This window comes from Bos javanicus, chromosome 15 (genome assembly GCF_032452875.1).
Source record: "Bos javanicus breed banteng chromosome 15, ARS-OSU_banteng_1.0, whole genome shotgun sequence".
Lineage (NCBI taxonomy): Eukaryota > Metazoa > Chordata > Mammalia > Artiodactyla > Bovidae > Bos > Bos javanicus.
This window is the reverse complement of record NC_083882.1, coordinates 55,721,532-55,745,814: the sequence shown is the minus strand read 5'-3', so window position 1 is coordinate 55,745,814 and position 24,283 is coordinate 55,721,532. Positions and strand designations below refer to the sequence as shown.

At 39.8% G+C, this 24,283-nt stretch overlaps 1 protein-coding gene across 4 annotated transcripts in view; it reads right to left on the bottom strand.

Moving 5' to 3' along the window:
* UVRAG (UV radiation resistance associated) overlaps nucleotides 1-24,283 on the bottom strand; it is a 335,117-nt gene that overhangs the window by 19,707 nt on the left and 291,127 nt on the right. For all 4 annotated transcript variants that reach the window (XM_061380900.1, XM_061380901.1, XM_061380903.1 and 1 more), the window contains one exon: nucleotides 8,896-8,987. In XM_061380900.1, the coding sequence (XP_061236884.1) occupies nucleotides 8,896-8,987 (92 nt within the window). The remainder of the gene's footprint in view (nucleotides 1-8,895; nucleotides 8,988-24,283) is intronic.

The window sequence follows — 24,283 nt, the reverse complement described above, 5'->3', positions numbered from 1 at the left end:
GCTTCCCACTCTGGCCTGCCCTGTAATCTTCACATGCCCCAGTCCTCCTTATGCCCCAGGTCCACTAAATGCCATCTCCTTAGTGAAGGCTTGTCCAGGCCTCACCTACACCCCTCACCTTACACTGGGGAGTAAATGACATCCTTAAGAATGTTCCAGATAACTTCTCCACCTTCCTTCAGTACTTCATACTTTCTGTTGTCTATCACATCTTGTTCCAATTTCAGTGCCTGCTCATCGCTGCTCAGAAGCTGGTGGGTAAGGCTTGGTGGAGAGTGAACCTAAGGCACCAGGGGAGGGCCTGCTTCTCTGCCTGCTGAGTGAGTGAATGAAGTAGGATGTGAGCTGGACCTTGAAGTGAAAGCAACGTCTGGAGAGAGCAAAGCAGGCAATTCTAGGTGGTGGGAACTTGTCTGAGAAAAGAACCGAGGTCAGAAATGAGGGGGGCCTGTCTAGGGGTCGGTTCAGCTGGGGTGAGAGACAGTGGAGAGATGTCACTGAGGACTGTCCCCAGGGCCTGGATGCAGGAGCCCCTCACACAGTCTGTTCACAGCAGCACAGCACAGACTCCCTTCCTCTCAGCGCTAAACATATCATCTCAGTGGCGGCCGTCAAACAGTGGCTCGCATGGCAGGGAAGTGGTCAGGCTTCCCTGACCGTAATTCAGCATTGGCTGTGCATGAGCATGTCAAATGGAATCCTGGACCACTTTCTAGTTAGTAGTAAAAGAGAGGAAAAATGGGATGTTTAAGTGGCATGGTGGTGGCTTTTAACCAAACTATTCAAGAGGACAACCTCTGAGCTGAAATTCTGCTTTTCCAATTTGTGTTGTTTGGCAGTCACAACAAGGTTAGTGATTCAAGGATGAGAAAATGGAGACTTCTTTTGGAAAGGATCAGCATAAAGTACTGGGAACTGTGCCCCAGGTAACTTGTGTTCTTGAGAAAAGGGATAGTTTTATGATTCGTCAGGTAACATCAATATGTTAGATAAGAATTCTGTTCTGTCACGTGATAGAAAAGAAAAATCACACTGTCTTTTCTTTAAGAAACAAAACAAGCTGTCACACAACTCTGAAGCTTACCATAAGGAGGAATTCAGTGACTGCACTGATCATCAGCCAGTTTGAAATTCTGGACACCGAAAGAACACACAGCAATCTACTTCCACCGGGACCAGTCTGTGAATGGTAACCGCAGCACAGAGGATGGAAGTGTTTTCTTTTACAAAAGATGTAAGAGGCTCCCTTAGGGGCGTTGAGTTTTTTTACCCTTTGCCCTAAGGAGCACAGGCTGGGGAGGTAATTCCTCAGTTCACAGCTGCTCTCGGAAATTCTCAGGTTTCCCCTGGGGCTGAAGTGTTTGTTCCAGCTTTGTTTAGGTTTGGAACCTCCGGGCTGCCTTTCCACAGCAGTCTTTCCTGGGTTCGTATGTGGCAGACCTTTTGCGCTACTTTGCATCTGTCTCAGCGGTCCGTTTTTCATTACGGCACCAAGAAGTGATGTCTACTATTCATTGAGTGTTAATGTGCTTGGCACAGCTGGCATAAAGGGGCACTATACAGATGTGGGCACTGGGGGCTTAATGGGTTTACCATGTCAGTGCCAGGAGACCTGGACTCCAATCTTACTGCCACAGGCTTGTGGAGCAGCCGTGCTTGGAAAGTCATTGAATTTATCTGAACCTCAGAAATGGAGAGTTGCTGGAAATGGTTATGTTTTAGGAGGGAAAAGACAGTCAGGGTGCAGTGAGGAAACACTTCCATGTAAGCATTTTGGGTAAACTGTCTAAAGAGATTGCAGAAGAAAGGGATCTAATTTCTAAAGTTCCAGTAACTGGTTATGGTTTTGTTTCTCACTTAAAATATTTACTTCCCTCCGCCTAATTTTGTATTTTCTGTTCTGTATTGTTTTCTTGAAAGGGTTCCCTAATTATATAAGCTCAATGCGCCACAAAACCTAGATCCTCTGTGTTTCTGAAATGAATCTGCACACTAGCCAAGTGGTCTATTCTTCGCCAGTAAAGCTGCTGTGCCTTTTCTAAAGCTGTTCCCGCTATTTGAGGGTGTGGGTATGGATGGAGGTAGGAGAGACAGAAGAGGGGGAGCACATACTTGACAGCGTGTGACTCGAGGAGCCAGTATAAGGACCATATGTGAGAGCAAGGGGAGAGGCGGGCGTAGGAAAGAGCTTGGATTTTACTCTAGCCGCTGGAGCTAGGGAGTGATTAAGATACAGCTAAAATTTAAAAAGATCATGCTGGCTACTGTGAAGAATGAACAGAGATGGGACATGAATGAACCCAGGGAGACAGACTGGACTAGTGTAGTGCCTGGGTGAGAGCAGGCGGTGGCTTGGGCTGGGGTGGTAGCAGCGGAGATGGTGGAAAGAACAGCTGGTGGGCAGAGATCACAGCATTTTTGCCGATGAACTAGACTGGATCAGGGAGGAGTGAGAAAAGAAGGAAGAATGCTCCTCTGGTTTGAGCGACTGGGCAGACAGTGTGTCATCTGTTGGCTGAGGAAGGCTAGTGAAGGACAGTTTTAAATGCTGAGGCTGAGGTGCCTGTGACACTCCAAGGCGAGGTTTCAAGCAGCTGACTACAGAGCTCACAGGAGAGGCTGACACTGAACAACGCGAGGAGGCATAGCAGGCGGATGGCTTTCAAGCGGGGCATGAGGCCACGTGAGAGGAAAGCAGAGAGAAAAGGAGAGGAGCCCTTCGGGCAGAGCTGTGCAGTTCTCCATACTTACTGGTCAAAAAAAGGAGGCGAACAGGAAAAACAGGCAGAAAAGAGCAGCTGAGAGGAGGAAAACCAGGGGACGACAGTGCTAGAAGCCAAGAAAGGAAGACGCATCAAGAAGGCAGGAACGGCCAGCAAGGCCAAACGTCACTAAATACAGACGAGGCTAAGGATGAAAAAGTGACCGCCAGGTTTGGCAACATTTGAGTTTTAGGCATCTACCTAGATAAGAGGAATTCCAGTACCCTGAGAGAACTGGAAATCACACTGGAGTGATTTAAGGAGGAACTGGAAAAAACAGAACATAAGTAGACCCATAATCATCATAAAAATTAAATTAATAGCTAAAAACTTCTTCTTTCCCCCTCAAAAAATGAAAACCACTAGGTTTTCAGACCTTCATGATAGAGAATTCCTGCTGTACATGAACTCTTCCAGAGAATGGAAAAAGGAGAGTAGAAAAGAAGGCGGAAAGAGCCTCAGTTTATTTTACGAGGCTGTTATAATCCTGTTACCAAAATCAGACAAAGATTATTGTATACATAGGCTAGCCTCATTTCAGTTTACAAAAGTAGATATTCTAAAAACATTAGCAAATCATGGACTCTAATCAAAATGATATAAAAGAACTTATTTACAAAACAGAAAGACTCACAGATTTCAAAAACAAACTTACGGTTATCAAAGGGGAAATGTGGAACAGAGTGATAAATTAGGGGCTTGGGATTAACATTCACACTACTATAAATAAAACATAGCCAACAAGGACCTACTGCATTGCACAAGGAACTCTATTCAATATTCTGTAATAATCTATATGTGAAAAGAATGTGAAAAAGAAGGACTACATGAAAAAGAATATATATATATATGTATGTATGTATGTATGTATGACTGAATCACTTTCCTGTAAAGCAGAAATTAATACATGGTAAATCAACTAAACTTCAATAAAGTAAATTAAAAAAAATTAGCAAATGAAATCCAATACTATACAAAAAATAATACATCACAATCAAGTAGAGTATATCCCAGGTGGCAAAGATGGTTTAACAACAGAAAATATGTTTAGTTATTAACACAGTAAAGAAGCATAAATATAGTATTATCTCAATAAATGTAATAAGCATTTTATAAAATTAAAAATGCACACGTTCATAATTTCAAGAAAAACAACTCTTAGCTGGGAATAGAAAGAAACTTCCTTTTGCTAATAAAGAATATCTATCCAAACCTGTAATAGAATACTTAATGGTGAAAAGAAGCATCCTCTTTAAAGTCAGGAATAAGACTGCTGCTATTATATTACTGTATCATTAATATCCACTATTGTTGCTCCTCTGCCATAGAACATAAGAGAACAAAAAGTAATAAAAATTGTAAAAAGAGGAAGAAATAACACCATCATTCGAAAAAATGATTGTATACACAGAAAAACTCAAAAGAATCTAAGATAAACTATTGTAATTAATGTTTAGTAAGGTTGCTGGATACATTCTCCAAAATACAAAATCAGTGGTGTTCCTTTATACTAGACACAAAGAAGTTGGATGCTGTAATAAAAAATTTATAACAGCAACCAAAAGGGTAAGCTACCAAGGACTAAGTATATAATAAAAGATGTGTAAGGCCTTTATGAAGAAAGCTTTAACACTTTGCCGGGGTATGTTTAAAAAAAAAAACAAAACATATAAAGAGATACCATGTTCACAGAAAGACTCAATATCATAAAGCTGTCAAATCACTCAAATACAATCCATAAATCAAGAAAAGCCGAAAGAGATTCGAAGAAGGACCCTAAGTAGGAGCCTCACCAGACCAGATATCAAGAAAGTTGGGGAAATCTTCCTTTCCCCTTGCTTTGAAGGAATATGATTTAACAGTAACACTCTTGGCCTCTCTCCATCCTCCCACTTACTTGCTCTTAGGGGAAGAGGGCCTTTTTGGATTGGTGACTTTACAGGGAAAGATAAAACCTGGGTATTCCTGGCTTAGCCCCATCTGGGTTTCTGCAGGACTCACTGGACAGTATAGTTAAGGGCTGGTTGCTGGCGGAGAAGCCTGGGGTTCTCCAGTTCACATCCTGATTGCAAGAGTTGGTTTAATTTTGAGTGATGTCTTTGCAAGCACTTTTATAATAGATCTAAAGCTGCATTTTCCAAGTGGCTTTATCAGTAATAAAACTGACATTTTGATTTCTGTTAGTCTGCCTCGTATCTCCTCTCTCAAGTGGTTCCAAATGTTAGGAGGAAGACAGATGCTCAAACCTCAGTAAGACTTATAGAAATTATACCTTATATTAATTAAAAAATATGGTACTAGCTTATAGATAGACTGTAAAACAATGAAACAGAATAAGGAACCTGGAAACAGATCCATGTGTAAGTTAACTTGATTTATGAAACAGACTGATTATCAACAGTGGATAAAAGATAAAGACTCTTCAATAAATGATACTGAGACAATCTGCCGTCTGAACTGAGCAAGATTTGATCAGGTGGTGCAGTGAGGTGCCTCTCTTTTTGATTATTTTAATTTTACCATTTGTGTTATAAAACCTTTCGTGATTTATGTACCTTGTTTCCAACTAGATCACAAATCCCTTGAAGGTAGGGCTTGAGCCTCATACTTACTGTTACCTCAGAGTACCCCTCATGGACTGAGCACTGACAGTGTTAAATACATGCTTGCTAGCTCACTGTTAAAGTAACAGTGGGGATTTCCCAGTGGCCCAGGGGTTAAGACTCTGTGCTCCCAACGCAGGGGGTACAGCTTTGATCCCTGGTTGGGGAACTGAGCTTCCACACACCACATGATGTGGCGAAAAAATTAAAAAGTTACAATAATAATAATGGTGATAAAATAATTATTATTTTACATTAAAACTTAGTTCCTAGCCTTCATTCCTCAGGGTATACAGGTCTGTGTCAACACTAACTTTTTACAATGATTTTGATATTCTGAGTAGAGTTCTTTAAACAATTGTGTATTTGCTTAACAGGAGTCTTGTCTAAAGTCAGACATCCATATTTTTGAAGATCATGAGACAAAAATAAAAAAACCAAGTGACAGTAAATCACAGATGTCACTTTATTATCCTCATGGCCTATCCTGCTGGCACAGAAGAAAATGAGACTATTCTTGTACTTTCCTCCTCACAAATTATTTTTCCACCTACCATGTCATTTCATCCTCACCACAAACCAGTGAGATGAGCAGGGATTACAGATGAGAAAATTACATTTTAGAGAGGTAGGAGTTTAAATTTAGATAGCAAATCAGAAAATTAAAGTAACAAGGTTACATGGATAATGTATTTACCTGAGGTTTTTAAAAACAGGTCGTGACACTGTACAGGAGGCAGGGATCAAGACCATCCCCAAGAAAAAGAAATGCAAAAAGGCAAAGGAGGCCTTACAAAGAGCTGTGAATAGAAGAGAAGCGAAAGGCAAAGGAGAAAAGGAAAGATACACCCATTTGAATGCAGAGTTCCAAAGAATAGCAAGGAGAGATAACAAAGTCTTCCTAAGTGATCAATGAAAAGAAAGAGAAGAAAACAATAGAATGGGAAAGACTAGAGATCTCTTCAAGAAAATTAGAGGTACCAAGGGGACATTTCATGCAAAGATGGGCTCGATAAAGGACAGAAATGGTATGGACCTAAAGAAACAGAAGATACTAAGAAGAGGTGGCAAGAATACACAGAAGAGCTATACAAAAAAGATCTTCATGACTCAGATAATCACAGTGGAGTGATCATCAACCTAGAGCCAGACACCCTGGAATGTGAAGTCAAGAGGGCCTTAGGAAGCATGACTACGAACAAAGCTAGTGGAGGTGATGGAATTCCAGTTGAGCTATTTCAAATCCTAAAAGATGATGCTGTGAAAGTGCTGCACTCAATATGCCAGCAAATTTGGAAAACTCAGCAGTGGCCATAGGACTAGAAAAGGCCAGTTTTCATTCCAATCCCAAAGAAAGGCAATGTCAAAAAATGCTCAAACTACCACACAATTGCACTCATCTCATACGCTAGCAAAGTAACGCTCAAAATTCTCCAAGCCAGACTTCAACAGTATGTGAACTGTGAACTTCCAGATGTTCAAGCCGGATTTAGAAAAGGCAGAGAAACCAGAGATCAAATTGCCAACCTCTGCTGGATCATCAGAAAAGCAAGAGAGTTCCAAAAAAGATAAATCTACTTCTGCTTTATTGACTACGCCAAAGCCTTTGACTGTGTGGATCACAATAAACTGGAAAATTCTGAAAGAGATGGAAATACCAGACCACCTGACCCGCCTCTTGAGAAATCTGTATGCAGGTCAGGAAGCAACAGTTACAACTGGACACGAAACAACAGATTGGTTCCCAATTGGGAAAGGACTATGTTAAGGCTATATATTGTCACCCTTCTTATTTAACTTATATGCAGAGTACATCATGAGAAACGCTGGGCTGGAGGAAGCACAAGCTGGAATCAAGATTGCTGGGAGAAATATCAATAACCTCAGATATGCAGATGACACCACCCTATGGCAGAAAGCAAAGAAGAACTAAACAGCCTCTTGATGAAAGTGAAAGAGGAAAGTGAAAAAGTTGGCTTAAAATTCAACATTCAGAAAACTAAGATCATGGCATCTGGTCCCATCACTTCATGGCAAATAGATGGGGACATAGTGGAAACAGTGACAGACTTTTATTTTTGGGGGCTTCAAAATGACTGCAGATGGTGACTGCAGCCATGAAATTCAAAGACGCTTGCTCCTTGGAAGAAAAGTTATGACCAACTTAGACAGCATATTAAAAAGCAGAGACATTACTTTGCTGACAAAGGTCCGTCTAGTCAAAGCTATGGTTTTTCCAGGAGTAATGAATGGATGTGAGAGTTGGACTATAAAGAAAGCTGAGTGCCAAAGAATTGATGCTTTTGAACTGTGGTCTTGGAGAAGACTCTTGAGAGTCCCTTGGATTGCAAGGAGATCCAACCAGTCCATTTTAAAGGAAATCAGTCCTGAAAATTCTTTGGAAGGACTGATGGTGAAGCTGAAACTCCAACACTTTGGCCACCGGATGTGAAAAACTGACTCATTTGAAAAGACCCTGATGCTGGGAAAGATTGAAGGCAGGAGGAGAAGGGGACAACACAGGATGAGATGGTTGGATGGCATCACTGACTCAATGGACATGAGTTTGGATAAACTCTGGGAATTGGCGATGGACAGGGAGGCCTGGTGTGCTGCAGTCCATGGGGTTGCAAAGAGTTGGACACGACTGAGCGACTGAAGTGAACACTGTGATGTGTTGAACAATTTGCCATGAATGATGGAATCTCTAAACTTAAAACAACAACAAAATTCACATAGCAAATGAGAAAAAGATCTGGGACTCAGAAGCCAGTGCTCCTTAGAACAAACCATGCTGTTCTCAGCTGTCTAACTCTAAAGGCCTGATCTGAATGCACATAATTTTGTAAGTTATTGCCTATCATCCAAGGGTTCGAATTACTAAATGACTAGAGCCAACAGCTTTCCTTTTATTCATGTCAAGTTAATTATCTAATGTATTCTGTGCATCAGATGGTCCCTTTCCCCTTGTCTTTTGAAGAGGGTCATGTCCATCCTGACAAAGCACTTTAGGCAGCAGCTTGCCCTTAGGTTACAACAGCACTGACATCACATGTGAGAAGCGTTCCAGGACGTCTGTTCCTCCTGCTCTCAGACTACATCCTGACAGCCTGACCTATTCCTTGTGTGCTTTCTTCCCTTTATTCTCAACCACTGATCCTGATGTTTTTTTTTACTGTCCTTTGCTTGTTCTTCGGAAAGTCCTGGGGGTTCCAAGTCCCCCATTTACAAATCACATGGCTGTCCTCCAGGTTCTGCCTCAACCATGCATTCAAGAATTCCTCACCCAGCCAACCTTCCCATGTCTAAACAATACCTCCGTGAACCCACCCCCCTCCCCTGGGTGCTTCACCCTCTTAACCAGACTGGAGCTTAGACTTATGCAACTATGATGGCTGCCTTTTTTTTTTCTTCAGGTATCTCATTACAGAAGAAAACCCAGAAGGCAGGTGTGGAGCAGAAGTAAGGCAAGTTCCTCCGGATCACTATCCACATTGCAGTTTCTGGGTATGGCAGAGAAAGGTACTTACCACCTGACCATTAGTCCATGCTCCATGAAGTTTTTCAGGTTAGGAAGAGTTTGCCTCAAGTCTGGAGTCCCTAGTCCATGTTGATATCTTAGCTGCAAAGATGGAAAGACAGAATTAAATTCTGCCAGATACTAGGCAATGCTTCCCAAACATGACCCACTAAAGAAGTCGTCCCCCTCCACCCCGCTTTAAACTCTAATGAGGAAATGTGACTGTATGATCCCAACACCATCTCAACCACACTTTCTGGATGGTGTTTAAAGGTAGTCTGCTCACTTCCTGCTCCCTTGTCTCCTAAAGTGAGAGAAGACTAAGAATGACCAACTATATGGAATCAGGACTATTTCCAAGACCCCTGTAGAGTTTGCTAACATCAACCTCAGGGACGCACACCATAAAACCAGTATTTCATTTTACGTACTGAAGGCGGGAATTACACACTGAGCACATTCAGCCCTTCTTTCCCTGACTCTTCCCTTTGTAGAATCAAGAATAAGGTTCATGTTGTATGTGTCTCTGATGCCCAAGTATCTGACACAGTGCTAGTGCTCATTTCATGCTTATTAAACAAACAAAGAACAAGTCATTTTTGACTGAGGCTGTGCTTTATGTTATTTCTCTTGTGCTTTTAGCTTTCCTTTTTCTCTAGGACCAGAGAACAGAGTTGCTATGGCCTGTGGCTAAGATCTGCTCTTAGTTTTACTTATTTCTGCTAGAGGCTGATTTTCTACAATTCAGTGCCCTTCTAAGTGTCTTGGGTAACCTACTAAATGGTTTTCATCTGTCTGTTCCTGCCTCCTCTCACTCTGTCTCTAAGACTATTTGCTTCCTCACTAAGCATAATATAGATCCGAGGTCAAGTATAATGTGCATATTCACACACACACACACATGATGTCAAATACACAGTACATGTACAGCCCTGTAGAAATGTATTTTTCAAATGACATACTATATATGAAGAAAGGACTTTGTAAACTGCATACTGATGTACATATATGAAGGGTCATCTTCCTTAAAGTTTTGCTTTTCCAGCACCTAATTTAAAAGTGGCTAAGTTAAACTTTAAATATTTTCCTCTTTAAAAAAAATAAAACTACTATCAACAAAAAATCAAAGTAACTTTTCTTTTGTTTGTATCTAGTACTCAATTGACTTTTCACTTAAGTGGGAGTGAGTGACATTTAACAAAGAGTTCACTCTCACTACACTGAACTTGCAAAGAAAACCCCCAAACCTAATCCTAAAGAAACCTAGTCTCTTTAATGGTTGGAACATACGCATAAAATAAGGACGAAGAAATACAGAATGTTAAAGCTAAAAGGTATCTTGTTAACCCTTTTCTTGTGCAGATGGGAAAACTGATGCCCAGAAAGAGGAAGGAATTTCTCCAGAGCCACACGTTTCAATGGCAAAGATATTATTAGTCAGAGCCGCCTTTTCACAATCATGCTACTCGACTAGCTACCCCAAAGTCTGAGAGGAAAATTGGTTAGAAAAAAACAAAACCCCAAACTTGAGAAGACAAAGGGAAAATATTCTTTTCCTTTTCCAAATCTAGGTTGGTGACCTAAATCACCTCCTGAGATTTGCTGACCTTGAATTATAAGATCTCCTCCATATTATATGACATCATTTCTTATATTAATATAAAAGCATTTTTTCCATTCACTGATAAAAGCAAAATGGCTGACATCCCAATATGACATTCCTGAATTCATTGTTTCAATAAAAAAGTGAAATTGTTTACACATGGCATGGAAATTTCACCTGTGATTCATACTGAAAAATATTAAGTATCAAAAAAGTAAAACCACCCCACACTAAAATAACACTAAGCTATGTGTCCCTGAGCCAGTATGCAGTCAACTGCCTGCCCCGGGCTCAACAGTGGAAGGTGGGTGTTGAATTCTTTTCAGAGACCACAATGAAAATTTCTCTCCAAGTCTGATTTCGACTAAAAAAGGAAAATGTGGGAATTTCAAGCCTCCACCCAAATCTTAACTCCTCATTTGCTGCCTAGCATTATTTTTATCATAGAATCTTGGGATATCAATCACAGCTTTAAAAAGATTATGGAGACTTTTTCCATCCTCCATTTTTTCATAAGTGAAGAAACTAAGACTCAGTAATAGGACAAGTGTCCTGCCCAAGGTCTCAGAGCTGATAAGGGACAAAGCCAAGGCTAGAACCTCTCAGTAACAACTCTGAACCCTTTGTCATGTCACCCTTTCAGTCTTCAACGTATGGAACTAAAATAGAAATTCCCACATAGTACATATATGTTGTTCAGTCGCCAAGTCATGTCTGTCTCTTTGCAACCCCATGAACTGTAGCATGCCAGGCTTCCCTGTCCTCTTTCTCCCCGAGCTTGCTCAAACTCATGTTCATTGAGTCAGTGATGGCATCCAACCACCTCATCCTCTGTCGCTCCCTTCTCCTCTTGCCCTCAATCTTTCCCAGCATCAGGGTCTCTTCCAGTGAGTTGGCTCTTTGCATCAGGTGGCCAAAGTCTGTGTGTGTGTGTATGTAAAAAATTTAAAACAAAGTACATATAATGTTTTAAGTCTAAACTACTAAAAGGCTTATAATGAAAAAGCAACAGTTACTTGCTCTTCAGTAGTGACCACTTTTGGTTGTTTTTTCCTTTACCTTCATATTTCTAAATACACTTATACTAATATTTCTTATTCCATCCCTCTCATTTAGACATCATCTACTATGTTCTTATTATGCAAAATGAGAATTTAGCCCTTTTATTACTCTTTTCTTAATACATTTTATCTCCTTACTGATAATTACCTACTTTTTATTAAAGAATATGAGGATTTAACTGTCCACTCTCTCAAATACACTTTTCCTCATTCTCTCAAGATATTCAATTATTTTGGAATGTAACATTTTTTGTTAAATCAATATTTAGTGTTTACCTTACACCTACAAAAATACTGTTCACTGCTAAGCCATATAATATACTATTCCTTTTTTGCCTCATGTTTGTTTTTCCTGAAATGATAATTGCCATTTACCCTACTTGTTAAGTACCCATGTACCTATCACTAGATTCTCCCCCAATTAGGACAAAACCTTAAATCCTTCCAATCTGGTTAATAAAGACATCATATAACAACCTATCAAGCCCATACCCCATCCCTTGGAGATTATTTCCTGCAGTACCTTCTGTCTGCTCCAATCTGAACAGTTTGTTCTCTAGGCTGATTCTCTTTTTACCTATTTAGAACTTTCTTTCACCATCATCCTAGAAATTCTGTTTACAGTCACCCCTCTATATCCCAAAGGGACTGGTTCCAGGAGACCCTGAAGATACACCAAACACTGCAAATGTTCAAGTCCCTCATCTAAAATGGTGTTGTATGTATAGTGAACATTCAACCCTCCATAACCCATACCCAGGTTTATGTCAGTGGATACAGAGGGCTGACTGTAATTGTGTTGAGGCTGCTGTTTCCAAGATCTCATCACTTGTTCTTTGATTTACTGCCTCATTTTGGTGGAGCATATTCTATAATAGAGAATATATATATTCTCTAGAATATAATAACCTAGTTAGCGTATTAAAAAGCAGAGACATAAATCTGCTGACAAAGGTCCGTTTAGTCAAAGCTATGGTTTTTCCAGTAGTCATGTATGGATGCAAGAGTTGGACTATAAAGAAAGCTAAGTGTGAAGAATTGATGTTTTTGAACTGTGGTGTTGGAGAAGACTCTTGGGAGTCCCCTGGACTCATGTGAAAAGACCCTGATGCTGGGACAGATTGAGGGCAGGAGGAAAATGGGATGACAGAGGACGAGATGGTTGGATGGCATCACTGACTCAATGGACATGGGTTTGGGTGGACTCTGGGGGTCGGTGATGGACTGGGAGGCCTGGCGTGCTGCAGTTCATGGGTTCGCAAAGAGTCGGTCACGACTGAGTGACTGAACTGAACTGGACTGCAAGGAGATGAAATCAGTCAATCCGAAAGGAAATCAGTTCTGAATGTTCATTGGAAGGACTGATGCTGAAGCTGAAACTCCAACACTTTGGCCACCTGATGTGAAGAACTGACTCATTGGAAAATACCCTGATGCTGGGAAGGATTGAAGGCAGGAGGAGGAGGGGACAACAGAGGATGAGATAGTTGGATGGCATCACCAACTCGATGGACATGAGTTTGAGCAAGCTCCAGGAGTTAGTGATGGACAGGGAAGCCTGGTGTGCTGCAGTCCATGGGCTTGCAAACAGTGGGGCACGACTGAGCTACCGAACTAAACTAATTCTGTAATGGCTTTCTGGAAAAGGGCCACATGAGAGGTATCTTTTTTAATACTTTGAATATTTTAAAATATCTTTAATTCCATTCTCGTACTTGAATGATAGTTTGCTTGGGTATAAAATTCAAGGCTGTAATGATTTTTCCTTTGGAATGTTGTTTCACTGTCATTTAATTTTGCATATAGCAATTGAGAAATCTGATAACATTCTGATTCCTGACCCATGTGTGTGAAGTGATTCTTCTCTCTTTAGGATTTTATTCTTTAATGCCAGTATTCAGAAATTTTACAATCATAAGTTTTTGTTTGGGTCTTTTATCATTTACTGTTTTGGTCTGGATTTAGTGAGTCCTTTGTTTTTATTTCCTTCCAGCTTTATTGAGATATAATTGACATACAATTCTGTATAAGTTAAAGGTGTGCAGCATAGTGATTTGACTTATATACATCATGAAATGAATACCACAGTAAGTTTAGAGAACATCCATCATCTCATATAGACACAAAATTAAAGAAAAAAAATTATCTTTTCCTTGTAATCGGAACTCTTAAAATTTACTCTCTTAACTTTCATATATAACATACAGCAGTGTTAATATATTAATCGTGGTATACAATACATCCCTAGTAGTTATTTGTCTTATAACTGGAAGTTTGTATCTTTTGACCACTTTCATCCAATCCACTCCCACCACCACAATTCCTCCCACCTCTAGTAACCAGAAATCTGATCTCTCTTTCCATGAGTTTATTTTTGAAGTAAAACTGACCTAAAACACTATGTTAGTTCCTGGTACAAAACAGTGATTCGATTATTTCCATACATTACAAAATGATCACCACAATAAATATAACTACCATCTGTCACCATACAGAGATACTACATTATTATTGACTATATTTCCCACACTGTACGTTTCATCCCTGTGGCTCATCTGTTTGGTAATTGAAAGTTTGTACGTGAAGAAGGCTGAGCACCGAAGAATTGATGCTTTTGAACTGTGGTGTTGGAGAAGACTCTTGAGAGTCCCTTGGACTGTAAGGAGATCCAACAAGTCCATTCTGAAGGAGATCAGCCCTGGGATTTCTTTGGAAGGAATGATGCTAAAGCTGAAACTCCAGTACTTTGGCCGCCTCATGCAAAGAGTTGACTCATTGGAAAAGACTCTGATGCTGGGAGGGATTGGGGGCAAGAGGAGAAGGGGACAACAGAGGATGAGATGGCTGGATGGCATCACTGACTCGATGGACACGAGTCTGAGTGAACTCCAGGAGTTGGTGATGGACAGGGAGGCCTGGCGTGCTGCGATTCATGGGGTCGCAAAGAGTCGGACACGACTGAGCGACTGATCTGATCTCTTAATTACCCTCACCTATTTCATTCATCCCCCACTTACTGACCTTCCTTTGGCAACCTCCTGTTTGTAGCTATGAGTCTTATTTCTGTTTTGTTATGCTTGTTCATTTGTTTTGTTTTTTAGATTGCATGTATAAGTGAAATCATATAGCATCTGTCTTTCTCTGATTTATTTCACTTTATAGCATAACATTCTGTAGGTCTATCCATGTTGTTGCAAATGGTAGGATTTTGTTCTCTTTTATGGTTGAATAATGTTCCAGTGTATGTGTGTGCACGCACATGTATGCACCACATCATCTTCATCCATTCATCTACTGATGGGCACTTAGGTTGCTTCCATATTATGGGTATCATGAATAATGCAGCAAAAGGGGTGTATTTGTCTTTTCAAATTAGTGTTTTTGGTTTCTTTGGAAAAATACCAACAGTGCACAAGTGTTCCCTTTTCTCCACATTCTTGTCAACACTTGTTATTTTTTGTCTTTTTCCTAACAGTCATTCTGACAGATGTGAGGTTGCTGTAGTTTTGTTTTGCATTTCCCTGGTGATTAATGATGTTGAGCATCTTTTCATATGTCCATTGGTCATCTCTGTGTGTTCTTTGGAAAAATGTCTATTCAGGTCCTCTGTCCATTTTTTAATTGGGTTGGCTGTTTTTTTGATGTTGAGTTGCCTGAGTTCTTTATATTTTGGATATTAACTCCTTTTCCGATATACCACTTACAAATATCTTCTCCTATTCAGTAGGTAGTCTTTTCATTTTGTTCATGGTTTCCTTTGTTGTGCAAAATATTTTCAGTCTGATATAGTCCCATTTGTTTACTTTGCTTTTGTTTTCCTTGCTAGTGAGTCCTTTCAATATGAAAACTCTTATCCTCTAATTTTGATTGTTTTCTATTATTCTTGTTATTTTTATTTTCTGTCTCCTCTATCTTCATTTTCTGTTACTTTTGGATTTTTTTCTTTTTTGTTTTTGTTTCAGCCTTAAAATAAAATTACAGGCTTTCTTTAATGTCTGGTAATCTTTGGTTGTCAATTTTTCTTTATGAATGAAACTTTAAAGTGCTAATCAGATAGTCTGTACATTGGCAGGACTTGCTGAGGATTGGAGGATGCACCCCTACGTTCATTGCTGCGTTATTCACAATAGCCACAATATGGAAGCAAGCTAGTGCCTATCAGTAGATAAATGGATAAAAAAAGAGGTGGGGTATACATATGCATGCACATACTGAGCCATAAAAGAGAACGAAATCCTGCTATTTGCAACAACATGGATAGACCTAGAGGGTACTATGCTAAGTGAAATAAGTTACTCTGGAGTTCTATGGCTTGAACTACATTGCTTCTTGAAGGGTTTAGGTTTTGGTTTTCTCCATTCTGCCTACTCACAGTTTATCATTTATCTGCTTGTGATTTTCTAAAATGCTGTCGATTCTATTACCTGCTCTTGTCTCTTCTGTTCTTTTCATCTTTGTGTGCTTACAATTTTAAATTATTTTGTCTTTATTAGTAGCATTTCTTTAGGGCCTGACATAAATGAGTATATTTAATTTTTTTATCATGAAGGGACCCCTATATATATAATAGTTTTCCAATATTGGCTATTGGAACTCACCTCTCTGAGAGAGACTCTCTTTCCTGTCACTAAGTCTCCCTCTAGGCATCCTCCATCTATCTATTCATCCACTCTGAAAGAGCCAACACCAGTTCTATTTCCTGTAGGTAGCTCTCTGATTATCCCAAGGTAAGGGGGCATTTTACCCCTCTGCCAAATCCCTTCCTACACCACCTTTCCATCTGCTGTCTTTGGAAAGCCTAAACTAAATGAATATATACTTAATACATATTTGTTAGTAAGTTAAAATTAATGCTGTATGGGAGGAAATGAGAGGCATCATGACACACTGGAATGAGCTTAGATACAGAAGATTTGGGTTTGAATACCAGTGGTGTCACTTACTAGTAGTTTGACTTCAGCTAGGGCTACTCAAATAACTGTCAAACTACCTTTTTTGGTAGCCATGGAATCCTTTACTCACATGAAATATTATATAGAAGCCCAAGTGTAAAACAAATAGGAGATTGTAGGCAATTGTGGAGGAGTAGAGTTAGAACCAAAGAGGCATTCCCATCTGGAGTTTAAACCCCACTGGACTAGATTATCTCCAAGAGACTTTCAAAGTTCTGACTCCACTTTAAAATGCTCTAAAAGTTATAGGTTTGAACCAGGCATCTATACATTTAAAATATGGCTAGGGTAGTGCACCTTCACCAGGTGAATGATGAGGAACACTGGTCCACTCAGCCCCATTTCTGGTTTTGCTCACTTCTGATATGTCAGAAGTCAAAGCTGGATAAGAGGGTGTCAGACCTTCATGTGTTCACTGAGGCATAAGGCTGATGGAACAGTCTACAAAGATACACTTCTGGACACCTTAAGGGAAGTGTCTAAAAATGGAGGGAGTAAAATGGGGTCCAGCCTAATGTCCTACTATATCAGGTAGAGATGACCCACTATTAAAATGTAAATGAAAATGAAAATGTAAATACTTCAGGAAAGGAACAAACCTACATTTTTATTAAGTGATTCTTTAACAAGTTAACTCCCTGTTAAGGTATTAGTAAAAGCAAGAGGTTAAAGAAGGAGTGAGGCCAGGGAAGAAAGACTAAGGGTACAGAAAGGAGAGGAAGGACTACAAATCAGTTCTGTCTCTGACTGACCGGCTGTGCCCATGTCTACTTCTCACCATATAATGTATGTAACCTGGAACAAGTGCAAAACCTGTCTGTGCCTCTTCTATAAAACAGGACCAAAATGTTTGTCTCATAAAATTGTTGTAAGAGTTCAATCAGGACTTTTATATAGAATGGACACTCCTGAGGCCTGGTTTTTAGAGACTGTTCATTAAAACTTTCGAGAGTCTAGTGAGAAGGGATTGTTAAGTAAAAAATGCCAAGTGATACCATGTACGGCATGACATCAGTCTTTGAAAAATATATCTCTGCTTACATAAACAGAGAAAAAGATCCTGAAGAATAAAGTTCTAATAGAAGTTTTCCTTGAGTGCTAGGAAAATGTGGTTAATCATTGTTGACTTTTCTCTATTTTCTGTTTCTTTTATTAATATATAGTCCTTTTGTTATATTTTCTGTTCTCTAAAATACGGCATCATAAAATAATATGGATATATAGGGCTAGTTTTCTTTCTGCTCAATTTTGTTGTGAACTTCAACTGTTTTGAAAAATAAAGGCTATTTAAAAACAACAACAAGGGCCTAGAACACTCAGCTCAAGGATTCAGATTTATCTTCCTTGACAGCACTAAGAGTCTACTACAGGGTTTTAGGCAGGAAAGTGAACTAGGAGGCAGCTGTGAAGGACAGATTTAAAGACTACAGTATTCTTTTTGTGTGAGAAATCTTACGTCAACATTCCATCAAAATCTGCCCTTACGAACTACTATCAATAAATACCACACTTTCCTAAAAGGAGCTCCCTCTGTTCTCAATTCTGATTGGGGAAGGCAGATGCCAAGAAACCCAGGCAAATAAAATGTTGCTTTGGGTCTGTCTAACTGCTTCAAATTAGTCTCTGAAATAAACACCTTTTGTAACAACTTCCTACTGCACCACCACCCAAAGAGTCTAAGCAGTTGTAAGTGGAATTTTGGTTTCAATTAGCTTGAATTTCAGCTACACTCTGATTGGCTTACGATTCCATGGGAGCTGTTAAATTTCTGCGCAACTCTATGGTAGGCTAGTAGGTGAAAACTACACGCAGATGACAAATTAGATGGGAAGTGAGGAGAAGCAATGTTGCAGCGGTTTCCCTGGGAAAATGAACAAATACTATGGTCTACTAGCAAAAGAAAATCCTTATACTAAAACAACAAGGAGAAGGGGGTGACAGAGGAGGAGATGGTTGGATGGCTTCACAGACTCAATGGACATGACTTTGAGCAAAGTCCAGAAGATAGTGAAGGACAGGAAAGCCTTGTGTGTTGCAGTCCATGGGATCGCAAAGAGTAAGACATGACTGAGCAACTAAACAACAATCACCACCACCACCAGGAAGATCTAGCTTTATGGTTACTGGAACAACAACAAAGAAGAAAATCAGAGCCAGGGATACATTCAGCCCTCAGCAGACAACTACGGCCATGTCAACTCCATTAACTATCGTTTCTCTATTTTCCTCTCCCACACCACCTTTTTGTATAAAGATACAGTATTTTCCCGAAGCCACATGTGGGGTTCATCTCAAATCACTATATAGACAGATCAACTATGATGTTAGAGCTCTTATAGTTGAAATTAACTAGTTCATGCAGCTTGATAAATGGTGCTCCACTGACTAGGTAAGTCTTCTGCAGCTCTGGAGATCATATTTTAAAATAAAGTGTGATTGTACTTTTGAGAAATAAATGCTGAGTTCTTGTACTCGGTGAGCATCCTCCTATGGCGTTAAGAGGCCTAATTTAATATCAAAGTGCTCAATTTTATTTTTATTTTTTAAACACTCACTTTTTCCAGGCTGGGAAAGACACTGGGGGCTCAAGAATCATTCTGTCATTTAGGTTTTGGCAGGAAAAATTCAGTTTAGACAACACACACACACTCTTACCCTTCCAAGCCACATGCGTCTACGCAAGGCCACTTATTGCGTGGCTTATTAGTTCCATATGGGGCCTGAGCTAAGCTGAATGATACGTTTGATACAAACCGTCTGTTACCGTGTGGGAATGTGGATTAATACAATGCTTCAATAAAGGTTACTAAAAGATCAATACTTTCGTGATGGGATTACAATGAATTTGACTACAAAGAGAGAACTGGTCTAGAAGAGTTGAAAAATTAAGAAATTAAAAATGCACATATGCATCAAAGACTTTACTTTAGAATTCTGGCTTATGTAGTCAAAAGTCTCTATAGGACTAGTTACCGATATTTCATTTTTAAATATTAAGGTTTCACTGATATAAAAGGAACTAGATTAAGAACTTAAAAAAAGGGTATCACCACGTCAAAAATAAAATCTACCTTCCTAGAAGAAAATACAACTCTTTCAAAGATGTGGAAAAACTACTTAAAGAATATTTAATATGAGCAATAACATTGTTTCTTACAGTAAGTTATTGCAATACACACCTCTAAGGAAAAGTATAAAAACCTGATTATGGGCCACTAGTTGCAAGAACAAACTAAGTACTTTTCCATCCTTATCTATAAACCTTGACAGTTCTTTTCCCCCAAAATAGGTGTGTTATAATGTAAACACTGGACACAGCTGAAGCCTGCCAGTCTGAGACCTGAAAAGTCTAAAAGTCAGGTCTAAAAACTCTTAAGTCTAGTAATAGAAAAGTTTTTCTTTTCATCCTCCCAATCATCCTTCCAACTACCCTCAGACTCATGGGATTCATGTTGGAGCATCAGTCCACCTGATTCATTCACCATGGAAGTTAAGTGAGAGGCTAAGTGGCCAAGCCAAGGGTAAACAGGTGGAGTCCAGGGACCAGAATCTAAGTTTGTGAGTTTAACCACAGGCTCTTTTCTTTATAGCACATGTTGTATTTATGAGGTACACGTTATATCTGAGCCAAGCTTAGCATTATAAAATATTTCATATTAAAAACACTTCAATTAAGATGGTCGTTTGCTTCAGATTCTTATGTTTGCCAGAAAATAACTAGGAGCACGATTAAACTGACGCAACTCTGGGGTCAACCTGGTTTGTAAGTGGGGTCTCTGTCACTGCCAGTTTTTAAGAGTTGTTGAAGAGGGTCAGTAAAGCATACTGCAAATGGACAAGCAAAGTACAACTGGAAATTTGTCAAAGGCAGGTAAACCAGACCCTTGATAGTAACTGCAATCAGCTTTAATTAGTGATCATCAAAGAAAGGTTACGTTCTCTGGAGGCAGACAGCGATGTGAGTGGATGAACTTGTGTAGGATCCATTAGAGCTGATATTCATGATGTCATGTCCAGCAGGCTTCACCTTGGCTCCCTGTCCTCCTGTTAACAGTCTGCTGCACTCCGATTCACCCTAGGCTACCTTATACTGACCTTTGGCCAAATCTAGATTCCTGATTCACTTGAGAGCTAAAACTTATTCCCTAAACTGATCAGATTTAGCCATTTCTGCTTCCAGTTCACTGACTCTGATGCAATCCTGGTGTTAGGAGCTGTATCAGATCAAAGAGATCACAGTCTAACAGGGCAGAGACAGTTTTCTAGAATGTCTTAAAATGGAATCACAGAATATTTAGCATCTACTGCCTGCCTTTTTTCATTTGTTTTTGAGATTCATTCATGCTGTTGCATGTATATGTTCCTTTTCATTGCTGAGTCTGACTAGTATTCCATGGTATGAATATACCACAAATTGTTTATCTGTATGCTGGTTGATGGACATTTGGGTTGTCTCCTGTTTTGGACTATTAAGAATTAAGCTGCTATAAACATTTGGGCACAGGTTTTTGTTTTGGACTTGCAGTTTTTATTTCTCTTGGACCAATACCAAGGAGTGGAAATTCTGGTTTGAATGGTAGCTGTTTATTTTCAAAATACCAAACTGTCTTCAAAAATGGCTACACAATCTTGCGTTCCCACCAGCAATGTATGAGTGTTTCAGTTGCTCTGCATCATCATCAGGAATTGATGATATGTCTTAAAAATTCTAGCCATTCTGGTAGTAGTGTCTCATTATAGTTTCAATTTGCATTTCCCTGATGCCAAAGCCTTTGACTGTGGATCACAACAAACTGTGGAAAATTCTTCAAGAGATGGGAATATCAGACCACCTGACCTGCCTCCTGAGAAATCTATATGTAGGTCAAGAAGCAACAGTTAGAACTGGACATGGAACAACAGACTGGTTTCAAATTGGGAAAGGAGTACATTAAGGCTATATATTGTCACCCTGCTTATTCAACTTATATGCAGAGTACATCATGCAAAATGCCAGGTTGGGTGAAGCACAAGCTGGAATCAAGATTGCCGGGAGAAATATCAGTAACCTCACATATGCAGATGACATCACCCTTATGGTAGAAAGCAAAGAAGAACTAAAGAGCCTCTTGATGAAAGTGAAAGAGGAGAGTGAAAAAGTTGGCTTAAAACTCAAGATCATGGCATCTGGTCCCATCAATTCATGGCAAATAGATGGGGAAACAATGGAAACAGTGATAGACTTTATTTTTCTGGGCTCCAAAATCACTGCAGATGGTGACTGCAGCCATGAAATTAAAAGACGCTTGCTCCTTGGAAGAAAAGCTATGACTAACCTAGACAGCATATTAGAAAGCAGAGGCATTTGCCAACAAAGGTTCATCTAGTCAAGGCTATGGTTTTTCTAGTGGTCACGTATGGATTTGAGAGTTGGACTCTAAGAAAGCTGAGTGCTGAAGAATTGATGCTTCTGAACTGTGGTGTTGGACAAGACTCCTGAGAGTCCCTTGGACTGCAAGGAGATCCAACCAGTCCATCCTAAAGGAAATCAGTCCTGAATATTCATTGGAAGGACTGATGGTGAAGCTGAAACTCCAATACTTTGGCCACCAGATGCGAAGAACTGATGCACTGGAAAAGACCCTGATGCTGGGAAAGATTGAAGGCGGGAGGAGAAGGGAATGACAGAGTATGAGATGGTTGGATGGCATCACTGACATGATGGACCTGAGTTTGAGTAGGCTCCAGGAGTTGGTGATGGACAGAGAAGCCTGGAGTGCTGCAGTCCACAGGGTCTCAAGGAGACAGACACGACTGAGTGACTGAACTGAACTGAATGACTAGTAATATCTAGCATCTTTTCATGTGGCTTTTTTTCCTCATCTGTAGCTCTTTTTCTGGCCATCCTGTACTTTCTGTGAAGTTATCACTGATGAATACATCTGATTAATACCCTCTGATTAATCTTAATATCTTTTAATTGGAAGCCCTCTAAACTAATACTAGTTTTGCTTAATCGAGCTAGAGTTGATTCTACAACAACACAATCCTATTTGTAAAGAGAAGCCACAGGGAGCACTTAGGTGTGTAAAAGACAAAAATGAAAATGTCATTACAAAAGCAGGGATTCTTTCATAGAAATTCAGGTAAATCTAAGTGTCAGAGTTTTATTACAGTGAATGATGCACTTAAATCTATTGCCATAAATTTGATCACACAAGGAGTACAGAAGCCCACTGCAGCATCTCTGTAGCAATGCAGTGTCCACAAGTCTTTGACATGATTATTGGTAGAACTTAGCAGACTGAATTCAACAAATAATTACTGAATTCTGTTTGTGTGTGTGTGTGTTGATTATGATGGAAACAGAGGTATGTATATGGCATTGTTTATAATAGGGGAAATTTGGAAATAATTTGAATATATACCAGTACTTTGGTCAGGGTCTCCCTGGAATGATGATTGTGTTAATGATAATTAAAATAATGCTACAGCTACTAACAAATTTACTAATTAATGTGCCAATCATTATAAGTATTTCACACTATATTATTTCATTAGTCCTCACTATAACACTCAGAGGGTTGAAGAAACTGAGACTTAGAGTTAATAAATTGTAGAGGGCTTCCCTGGTGGCTCAGTGGTAACGAATCTGCCTGCCAATGCAGGAGACAGGAGTCTGATCCCTGATCTCGGAAGATCCCACATGCCAACGGGCAACTAAGCCCGTGTATGACAACTACTGAGCCTGTGCTCTAGAGCCCCGGAGCCACAACTACTGAAGCCCAAACGCTCTAGAGCCTGTGCTGTGCAACAAGAGAAGCCACCATAATGAGAAGTTCACGCACCGCAGCTAGAGTAGCCCCTGCTCACCACAACCATAGAAAAGCCTGTGCAGCAATGAAGACCTAGCACAAATAAATAAAAATAAAATTAAAAAAAACCTGAATTTGCACCCCAGGTGTGTCTGACTCTAGCACTCTGAAGTCTTAACCACTTAAGAATGAATACCAATAGTATTTACCATTCTTTTCAATTTACAACCTGTGCCAGGCACAAAACCTCACTGTTTCATTTAATCCTCATAATAACCCCGTGAGATAGGTCATATAATTCCCACTCCACACATGACAAAATGGAAAAGGCTAAAGGAGTTGTCTGAATTACCACAGGTAGCAGGTAGAGGAGCTGAGATTGGATTCAACTCTGACACTTCACATGCTAACACACAGTCTAAATACTGCTTACAAGTTGGATAGAAAAGATTGTTTTCTCATTTCTCATTTAATTCTAATAATTAGAAAGGGACTCTCAACTCTTTAGAAAAACACAATCCTTCTCTTGATATCAGACATTTGACAATAGTTACATCTCTACTCAGCTGTTGTTTAGTTAAGCTATACATGTTTAGTTGAGCTATTCATGTTTAGTTTTTTAAAATCTTTGCTTGTAAATTAATCCCTATAGCCTCTTCATCATTCTTTATGTCTCTGAACTCCCTCCAGTTTCCCTTAAATAATCTGGTAATGAGGTGCCCTAAATGGAACACAGTTTTCCAGCATGCTCTTTTCTTTCTCTAATGACGTCAGATCAGATCAGTCGCTCAGTCGTGTCCGACTCTTTGCGACCCCATGAATCACAGCACGCCAGGCTTCCCTGTCCATCACCAACTCCTGGAGTTCACTCAGACTCACGTCCATCGAGTCAGTGATGCCATCCAGCCATCTCATCCTCTGTCGTCCCCTTCTCCTCCTGCCCCCAATCCCTCCCAGCATCAGAGTCTTTTCCAATGAGTCAACTCTT